This window comes from Aulonocara sp. 'chitande type north' Nkhata Bay, linkage group LG20 (genome assembly GCF_057382095.1).
Source record: "Aulonocara sp. 'chitande type north' Nkhata Bay isolate Kocher_YH1m ecotype deep benthic linkage group LG20, A_spYH_male_GT1.1, whole genome shotgun sequence".
NCBI classification, from domain to species: Eukaryota; Metazoa; Chordata; class Actinopteri; order Cichliformes; family Cichlidae; genus Aulonocara; species Aulonocara sp. 'chitande type north' Nkhata Bay.
This window is the reverse complement of record NC_141363.1, coordinates 3,615,758-3,626,320: the sequence shown is the minus strand read 5'-3', so window position 1 is coordinate 3,626,320 and position 10,563 is coordinate 3,615,758. Positions and strand designations below refer to the sequence as shown.

Below are 10,563 nucleotides of genomic sequence, written 5' to 3'. Positions count from 1 at the left end.
GAAACGTGACGCTGACGTCAGCACGTTACGCACTCCATTCAGAGAGTTTATTGAAGGACGCCAATCACAGCAGGGAGCAACTTGAAAGAGTTGTATGATCCACCTCATGATAAAAAAAAAATTCCAACAAAATAAAAAATAAAATAAAAATAAACCGAGAAAATCACCGTTGCCGCTTCTAATCAAGTTTATAAGTGAGAAATCACTAAACTAAACGTGCAGATAGGTTACATGTGACCATTAAGAAGAAATCATTTCAAGTTTTGAACAAATATGTCAGTCCATCACTTACACAGGCATAGAGGTAGCTTACATCAACTTCTTTTTTTTTCCTTTCTGTTTTTGGTGTAATTGCTCCTTTGCCAACTTGGCACACTGCACACCAGCCAGTAACATCAGGATTTCAATGTGTAGCAGGAATTTAAGGCAAAAATAATATATGTCAAGGATTAGATGAGACAGCGGAATAATGTCACAGATCATACATTAGAGGTAGATAGGGATCAAGACAGAATAAGAGCAAAAGAGGAGACCTGTGCTCACACCAGCAGGGACAGTAACAACAGAAAAGGGGAAGAAATGATTAGAAACGTCTGGATCCTGGCTACTGTATCGCAAGGCTTTTACACTCTATGCCTCACCTTTCAAGACACATCAGCCTGTACATAAAAAGAGCATTAATCTAGGACCGTGTCTATCTCCAATACAAAAGCACCCTACGATATTGGGAGATGTTCAATTTTCATCAAGTATCCCAGTAATAATGACATGGTTAAAAATGCTGGCTTAAGGTAATTCCTGCACATGAAACCATAAAATCCAAACTCCTCATTGGGGAGAGGTTTGATGGTATTCTTGGTGATATATTTGGTACAGTCTAAAACTAAAACAGGCAGGCATGTAATATGAAAGAACACATATGAACTAATATATGAAACAAGTTGATAAATTCATGTTTTGCCCTTAGAAATACAATCAAAAACTACAAATAATTTGTTACAGAATTACAAAGAATAACCTAACAAATATATTTAAATGGTAAATTCATTATATTTTGGATATCAAAAGGAAGAAAGAAAACATGCTGTCCCTTGTACTTCAATGGGTCATGTATGTATGCGTGTATAGTGTCAGATTCAGAAATAAAATCTTTGCAGCATAGTCCAACAGTTCACACTTGGCTAGATGGCTTTAAGACAAAACCTAAATAAACTGGATCTCACATTTATTGACAAATGGCAAAATGGTATTGCACACATTGCTGCATTAAGAGAGAGCTCTACACTGCTGGAGCCAGCCCAGTTTGTGTTCTTTATACCAAATGGCAAAGTGGTGGTCAGTGATAATGATGATGATGATGATGATGATGATGATGATGATGTAAACAAATACCAGCTGCTGCATCTCTCCCGTCAGTTAAGTCTGAAAACACAATACAATCACTTGTTTGTTTGAACGGTGCCACTGGTGTGAGAATGTGAAATGCTTTCCCTTTGCAGCACAAACACAGAGCTGAGGGGAGCGAGGATGAGCTCCCTCTGCACACTGCTCTGGGGTCAGCTTCGCTAACAGGATGAAACAGGAGCAGCCTCATTGAGAAAACATATCATTCTTCCTGTTACGTGACCGTTGTGGGAAACTGGGACTCGCAGCAAATGATTCCAGATGCTCGTCACATGCACGCGCACACAAACACACGCATAACTGTGCTGAGGGTTACGCTGACACTGCGAAGACTCTGCTGATTGTATTAGCACTACCAGGTGAATTTGCCTCATCTGCACCTTAGAAATCCATCCCGTACTACAGTGCTTGTACTGAATGCAGTGTTTCATTATAAAATTCAGTCTGTAACAGTATTGCTAAAAGCAGTTTGTGCTGGAGACTGCTAATACATGTCCTTGTAGATCTCCTGTAGTAGAGGGTGGAGCGAGGCCTCCGACTCAGTCTTTTTGATCTTTTGGACGAGCTGAGCGTTCTCTGTAACCAGCTGACGGAGGTCAGCCATCTTCTGAAGCAGTTTTGGGAAGAGGTAGACAGAGTCAGAGTGATTTGCGTGGAGGTGAAGGTCCAGGGCCTGAAGGATGTTGTCCTGACTCTGCTCCACCTGCTTCACGTTCATTAGCCCGGGACGATCTAGTGCAAAAAGAGGAAAAAGCCTGTGATGAGTCACAATTTATGCTGGGCAAACAAGACATGCAAAGACAAGTTAAAACCCGTTTTAGAATCTTACTGGCATGTAGCAACATGATAGATAACCAGTAGCTGTTATGTGGCTGGTTATAGACAATTTCTTTCTGGTGGAACCAGCCCCGAAAACAGACACCCTCTCTACTTTTAAGATTAGCCTTAAAACATTGCTGTAGGACAAAGCTTATAGTTACAACTGGATCAGCTGAACAACCCCTTAGTTGTGCTGCTACAGGCTCAGTGATTACTTTTAAATCACTGTCTTATCTTTTTCTGGATGCTATAAGACTCGAACCTTAATTGTACCTTCTAACAGTTTCAATGCAGCACTTTCAAAGAGGTTTCAAGAGCTACAGACACACTTCACAAGATTTGAATCTTCATACTTGACCAGAAAGCTGCTCAGGCTCACCTCCACAGAGAATAATGGCAGCAACAAACAAGGCCAGATCACTGTCATCCAGCTCCAGAGCATTGAACTTAACAGCAAACTCAAACTTTGGCTCCATGATCTCACTGAAGGGCTTCCGTAAGCTGCGCAGAAACTCCCGTGTCACAAAGCCTTTGCCATTGGCCACCAACAGTCCATCTTTGTTCATGAGAGATGGCAGCATGGCAAAAATAGCCTCGTGCACACCATACTTTAACAAAGTCACCTGCAGTAAGCACACAAACAGCTGTTTATTTGTGCTTTCCTAAACTTGGATATACTAATAATTCTTTGTTATATGAGACAGCGGCTTACCTGGTCATTAAGGAAGAGGTCCACAAACCCTGGAATGCACTTGGCAAACTCTGTAAGCTCTCGCACGGTCTCCACCGTGGTGCACTGACAGCGGTAGAACACATGAACCCCAATCTCCTTGGCCAGAGGCGCACCTGGAGTTAACTGGCTCCACACCAAACCACTCTCTGCTTTCCAGAGGGTGTCCACATCGTAGATCACAAATGGCTAAAAGGAAAATGTATTAAAGGGAGAAAGGTCTGAGGGAAAAATTCACATAACTGAGTTTTGCATAAAGCCAAGCACGGCTGAAAGACAGGAACATACTGAGGTGCTGCTGGTTTTGCCCATCAAGATGCTGCGGGCTCTCTTCTTGGTCATACTGAGGTTCTTCAGGTAGGCTGTATTGACTTGTTTGGCTAAAGTCTTCAGGTCTGAGCCACCTGGTTTGCTGACGTCCAGCTCCTCTGCGAGTATGCCTGCCACCAGCTTCTTCCTCTCCGCCTCAGGCATTCGTCCATATCTGATTGCTGAGCAAAAACACCCACAGAGACGGTGTTACTCTGAGAGGATATTTGCAACACTAATGAGTTCTGAAACCTCTTTGTGTTTTGGAACAACTCAGAGCATTAACAATGCAACACACCATCCATGTGCTACAAAAGATTGGAAAGGCTTTGACATGAAAACAGCGGATTTGTTTCCTCCTTTAGACACAATAAAACTCTTGGATCTCTCAGGCAGCCCATCTTCAGCTGGTCAAGAACGTAGAAGCTAGACTGGCTTCAGGTGAAATTCAAATTCATTTTAAGATTTTATTACTAGCATATAACGTCCTACATGGCCAGACTCATTCCTGTATAGCAGATATGATGACAGCTTATTCCAGCAGTTGGCCTTTCTGATCGTCTCATCCGGGTCTTTTAACTGATCCATGCTCTTATTTTAAAGCTAGTGATGACCACACTTTTGAGGCTGTCTCCCCTAAACTCTAGAACAGCCTTCGTCAGCACATCAGTTTGGCTGAATCTGTGGTTTGTTTTAAACAACTGCCCATTATTTTTGGCTCTTGTTCTTCTAATGCGTGTATAGAAGTGCACATGCAAGAATGAATGCATGACCACATGTTTGACTTTACATTTCTATGACTGGACATGCACAGTTATCTTTAATGTGCGGTTTTACTCAAACAGTGAAGCACTTTGTAACTGTGTTTTAAAAACTGCTATACAAATAAACTGATCATCATCTTAGTATTTTAAGTGAATCTCAGAAAACACTTAAGCCCTCACCATCGTGGGACATTCCCAAAGACAGGCACTTCTGGAAGCGACAATATTGGCACTTGTTACGATTTTTCTTCTGAATCTTGCAGGAACGCTCACAGCGCTCATATTCCAGTTTCATCCGCACAGTACGCCGGAAAAAGCCCTGCACAAAGCAAAGCACATCTAGTTAAGCAACTCACACAGTTGGGGGGGGGGGGGGGGGGGGGGGGGGGCACAGAACTTCCCACTCAATAATCTGTTGTGGGTAAAAGAAAAAATGTTTTACCTTGCATCCTTCACAGGCATGTACGCCGTAGTGGAAGCCAGAGGCCTTGTCCCCGCAGACCTTACACTCCACACTGATCCCGGAGCTTGTGCTGTCCTCTTGGCCCAAACGCAGCTGTTCTGAGAGCGAAGGTGATGAGGTATGGGACAGGTCTGCATATAACAAAAAATAATAGCATTTCAGTTCAAGTACAGCTTCTGAAAATTTAAGAGAGTGGAAAGTCTTACCTGTGTAGCTCGATGATGCGCTGCTGTTTTTCTTGTTGCCACTGTTCTCCTGATCTTCCCCTTCTTTCCGTCTCTTCTTCTGGTCCCTTTTCGGGTATTTAGAAGCAGGGACTACCTCCTTCTCCTCCTTTTCCTCCTCATCTTCACTCTCCTTGCACTTTAACTCTTTCAGATCTGCCACCTCGGAGACGCTTGTCGCACCACAACTGTCTGAGCCTACAGACTCTGCCTGCGGTGGCGTCCACCTGACGTCAGCTGCGTCCTGGGGGCACTTTGGCTCACAGTAGCCGTTCACCCCGTCATGCTCCTCTGGGGCAGTTTGTTGAAACCCGTCCATGGTTCCTGTTGCAGCTGATTCAGCAGCTCATCTCCTGTCACGTAGCCACCATAGTTGCACTATTTAAAAACAGAATCAATCTACTTGAAATACACCTTACTAAAAAAATATATCTGTTAACATGAGGTTTATTTACACAACTAGAAAGAATAGCTAATCACACTTTAGAGCCCACATATCATCAAGGGTTCCATTTAATCCAGGATGCCAGCGGTTAAGAGTCCAGTTTCAGCTTGCCATAACAAACCAACAAAGCCAAAATAGAGCCCTATTTTTTTTAAATAAGCACACGGGTGAAACTCACATAAGTCTTGTATTCAGTTTAGTATAGCAATAATAAATGAGATGAATGCTGTTCAGTAATCTTCAACAGAGTTTGTTTAGGTGCCTTTCAGTCAGTTAGGTTTTGTTATAACAGCCAGGGAATGTCTTTTAAAGAAATAAGCTCATGACCTGAGACACAGATGTTATGGAATCACGCCTCAGTTACTTCAAAGCCAACGGAACAGACAGACAAGACAATAATAAGGATATATCTACATTTTCAATCCTGATTTAAAATATCACAGAGCACTTTACAGGAATATTAACACAGACACTGTTTGGGGTAACTGTTGCTAGGTTCGGTTAGATTTAAATACTTTATTATAAATGAAAGATTGATTTGCTTATTTGCAGCACTGTCCAGAAAAGCCTGTACATACATCCAGAGATGCCATCTCAGTATTACTCAGTAATTACGTATTAGTTAGCAGCATGTAGAACGAAGCCGTGTCTAACAGTCACACTTAAACAGGGGTTTTCCTGGCTCAAAAAGGGTGGACTGTGCACATAAGGACAAGTTAGAGCTGGGCGATATGAGATTTTTTCATATCACGATATGTTTTTTTCATTTCAGGCGATAACGATATCTATCACGATATAAGCCAAATAACTTGTAAGAATTTGTAAGATTTAAATGTGCTGTTGCTCACAAGTAAAATGTGAAATAATCAGCAGCTTGTTTTTATTTAAATATTTATTTCCCATAATAAGTTCAACAGGGTAGATGTACTTAAGGAACATGAGACTTTTTCAGATAAATAAAGGCAAATATTGCAAACTACACAAAAGGCAGCCGCTAAAGCGTTTAAGTTTCAAAATAGAACAAACGAAACAGACTAAATTGTCAATTCCACTTAGAAACAAAATATTAATTCTAAAAATAAATCTTAGTTTGTTTTACAGAAGAACAGACAAAACTGACTAACTTTTGTCAATATCAAATAAACTGAGAACTAAAAGGAAATTCTCAATCTCTCCTTGTTGTATAGCTGAGCTTTTCAAACAGTTTTAACAGTTACTTTAGTCTGACAAAAGCCGAATGACGAATTAGCGCTTCCAGTCAGAGACTTAGGCTACGTCCACACGTACACGGGTATTTTTGAAAACAGAGATTTTCCGTTTTCGTTTTAAAAAATAATCCCGTCCACACATAAAGGCAGAAATGAAGGAAAACGCTGCTATGAACATGCCAAAGCAGCAGGTGGCGCTAGATTCCTAACCGTGCAGAAATGTTGGCCAATCAGAAGTCTAGAAGCCTCGGTGGGAAAAAGTAAACAAAGCTGGGGCATAGAAGCAGAACCGAGTCGTATGTGTGGAGGGACAGTAACTGTGTGTATATGTAAGCATTTAAACACTGCAGAGAGTAGAATTAACAGTAACAGTATTGTAGAAATTCATTTCACCGAAACAATAACGTGGTGCACAGTGTGACGCATGCACCAGTTTATTGTATTTCCAGACTTGTTTTCGGCACAATTTACAGTGCACGCTACTCTGTTTTTTGTCAGACTTGAAATAGCCGAAATACCTTCACACTACGGAACTTCTATGGCTCTTCCGTTCGACAATCTCTCCGGCATTGGAACCATCATCTGTTTTCTCTTCGGTCACACTCGGTTGATTTTTCTAGTCGGCACACTCATTTCCTCCATTACCCGCTGGCTCCATTACCCGCTGGCTGCTTCCCAAACAAACACACGTGCGGCTTGGCACTTGTGCTGTACGTAACAAGTCACGCGACGTGACGCTGCGGCTGTGATTGGTTCAGCTCTGCGCTACTTAATTTGGATTGGCTGACCTTTTTTTTTTTTTTTTAAGAGGACAAGAGCGGCGAGGTCTATCGCGATAGCTTAATTTCTCTATCGAGTAAAAGTTATATCGCGATACATATCGTTATCGTTCTATCGCCCAGCTCTAGGACAAGTGGTCTGCAAATAGTTCAGACGAAAAGTTTTCTGTTACCTGCATTTTCCTGTTATCTTTTGGCCTTTTTATGAACCATAAATGTATTTTTAAATAAAGAAAAATCAAACACCACTTGAATAAACATGTTAAAAATCACAGTCCTGCGAGCTTTCCCTTTATTGGAAGGTCAAAACCTCTTTGGTAACCACTGTAAGTTCAAAGCAAAAAGCTACTTTCAGCTTCTCCCTTATTCATAATAAGTTGCCACAGCGGGTAGCCTCTTCAGCAGTTTTTTTTCCTCCTCCAGATGGCAAAAGGACTGCCACTCATATAGTGCCTTTCTACTTAATTTGAGCCCTCAAAACACTTTCTACTGCAAGTATCATTTGCCTAATAACACACACACATATATATATGTAAAATTTTGCATTACTTCACATAATAAGATGTTTAGTATATGCCTGTGGTACCTTTAACAAAGTTATTTTTTATAGTATGGAGATTATCTATTCTTTATGCAGCTGCAACACAATGATTTTCATTGCGGGATACAGTATCTATCAATTTGTGCACCGGTGTGGAAAAAAAGAAGCTGAAATACTACTTTCAAAATCTTCAGTTTCATAATGAATATTCATTTATTTTGCCCCTGGAACATAACAAAAGCAAGAATTTCACAACCGCTGCATCACTTTTAATCAAAATAAGGGCCCACCGCATTTCCAGCACAGTTCAGCCAGTAGATCGTAATAGTAAGGGCACTAACTTTATCTCTAACCGAGCTTGAAGACATCTGTATTATTGTTTGCCTCACTTGCGATGGGGTGCGGGGGGTATTTGGCGGCTGCTTTTAAAGGAACAGGGTGCATGCACTATGTACACACTGAGCAGTGCAGCTTGCTGATGGAGGCGGTGGGGGAGAGGGCTTTGGGTTGAGGGTTACAATTTTTTTTTCTACCCCGGGGCCCTCTAGCGGATTAAAAAGTCCTTGTTTGTAGCTGTGCCTTAACAAACAGCTACAGTGTTGATATATTAGAAATAAATGTTGTTGTTTTTTTCCATAAAGGACACACTCATTGTAATTCAAAGGCTACGCGCTGTTTTCATAATGCTTAACACCAAATTAGGGGTGTTAGGACTTGTCCAGTAGACAACCTGTCACACTGGTTCTCGGAAGTCTCTGCTAACATTACCGTGTAACTGCATGAGTCACTGACAGGACTGTAACTGGATACAAGCGTTTGAAAAATGAAAGGACAACCGAGTTACAGACATGGCTGCCGCCAAACTTTCTTATCTCACTTAAAGTTTAAACTGTATAGGCTTTAAAACTGAGCTCGTTCAGCCGTCGGCTCGGTTAGCAGCTAGTTAGCCACTACCTTGAATTGTGACTGAGTCCTACTATCAGCTAGCCGTTAGCACGGCTGACCCAAATTCCCGTTTGTGCCTTTAAATCACGTTAGCTATCCTACCAGGTTAACTTACCTCTCCCGGTTGTGCTGCTGCTTCAGAAGATGTTTATGCCTCCCGGCTGAGGTAAACAAGCCACAAAAGCAGTCCCGAGTCCCGTCCCGGATCGATCGGCTGTTGACAAGTTTGTTTGCTTGAAGCTGGAGTTAGCGATCTGACGTTAGCTCTTGCTGTAAGCTAACTACTATAAACTTAGACCGAGTCAGGCCTCCGTCCATGTAGAAACCGGGCTGACGAGACGGGAAAAACAATGTGGAAATCTTTGTGGGCTACCATGTCACATGCAAATAAGTGGAGTTAACTAGTAATCCCTCCCCGAGTCTATCCCTGGCTTTGCTTTTACTCTGCTTTGGTTTGGTTTGCTTCACTCCCCTCTCTCCTCCCCCTCCTTCTCCCTCGTCACATGCCACAGCACAGCGCCCCCGCTGCATACATACACACAGAGCGCACAACCGACTGGATGTAACTACTGCAAACAGAAGAGTCAAGGTCTCGGTTGAGTTGTTTTTGACATGGACATATATTCAGCTTTGACTGACATTGACCGCATCTGCCTTAATGGAGACACACAAAGAGCACGTGGCTGAAATCCGTATGGGAAAATGTGCGATTTATAACTGTAGAGACTGAACTGGGCTGCACGCTTTTGAATCTGAATGAAATGGCTATTGTTACTCTCCACTACCAATCAAAGAGCCTTTGAGGAAATAAACATGCCTTACAACTAGTTTATACATATATAATCAACTTTACGCGAAACCGTAAGTGACCATGTATCGAAGAAGAGGTTTTATTTTTCGTTGGTTTATATTTCTAAATTAATTTCTGTTCAAATAAACATTAAGGCAACATCTAATATTAAGAACGACATAATATAGAAGGAGGGAGGGTAGCAGCTTATTTCTCCTCTCAGCTGACACTGCTTAAAAATGTAACACTCATAAGAAAAATAGGTCGTCTCATCAGCTGTCTCGGAAGCTTGTTTCTGCCACAGATTTATTTTATTCATTATTTATTTATTTATTTTATTTTTGTCAGTTTGGGGGGTTATGAATTCAAAATGTCGAGTTTGGGGTTACTATCTGAAAAAAATGAGTGAGAAATCACAAAATATGTAAGGAATAACTCCAAATTTTGCCCAAAAAAGCAAAAACAGAAAACAAAGCAGTCTTTTATGCAGAAACAAGCTTCCATTTAGCACTGTATGCCAAATGAGAGACACAGCTTAGATTTTGCTCTGCTGCACCAGAAACTGCAGTGAAGAGAGATTTTATATAGATGATATCTCTAAATTAACTGTTGTTTAAATAAACAACTATCAGGCAAATCTAATATTAGGGAAATATTAGAGTGATTATTCAAAAATTGAAAAAAAAACCCCCCCCATAAAATAGTCATCAATTGCTCTCACTGTGCAACCTTTTGGCAACATTTTACTTTAACTTCCTACATTTTTAAACCATTATCGGTACTTTCTACTTGTTACTTTTGGTTTAAGGCATTTGAAGAGAGTTATTATTTTGTCAGCGTGGGCCTTTAAACATCAAACCGAGTCTAAACAGTAACACATGAAAGGCAGTCCTGTTCGTGTAATAATCACCAGGGTATGTGGCACAAAAAGAGAGGAAACAAGCAAAACTGTGTGCCAAAGTCGGAGGTTAAACTGGGCTGGTATTTTTAGTTATTTATTTATTTTTTGGCACAACACGACTGAGGCTGTCCATAAGTTGCGGTTGTGGTACTTCCGGCCCTGCAAAAAAGGAGCGAACATAAAACGAGTAATTTTTTTTTTAAGTGGCAGGTAATTTCAAATGCAATTTTTCTATCCGATT

The 10,563-nt window shown here is 41.2% G+C and overlaps 1 protein-coding gene across 3 annotated transcripts; it reads right to left on the bottom strand.

Moving 5' to 3' along the window:
* Nucleotides 1-20: 20 nt before the first annotated feature.
* Nucleotides 21-9,100, bottom strand: ppardb (peroxisome proliferator-activated receptor delta b). Of its 3 annotated transcripts, XM_086278740.1 has the most exons (8): nt 8,747-9,100; nt 4,696-5,091; nt 4,469-4,620; nt 4,207-4,345; nt 3,242-3,444; nt 2,936-3,142; nt 2,603-2,846; nt 21-2,136 (listed from the first exon to the last, which is right to left on the bottom strand). In XM_086278740.1, the coding sequence occupies exons 2-8, from the start codon at nt 5,030-5,032 to the stop codon at nt 1,889-1,891; spliced, it is 1,530 nt and encodes a 509-aa protein (XP_086134866.1). In that variant the 5' UTR covers nt 5,033-5,091; nt 8,747-9,100; the 3' UTR covers nt 21-1,888. The 3 variants fall into 3 exon arrangements, with proteins under 3 accessions (XP_086134866.1, XP_086134864.1, XP_086134865.1); XM_086278738.1 differs by having other exon boundaries at nt 4,469-5,091; XM_086278739.1 differs by having other exon boundaries at nt 4,469-5,066.
* Between the last annotated feature and the right edge of the window lie 1,463 nt (nt 9,101-10,563).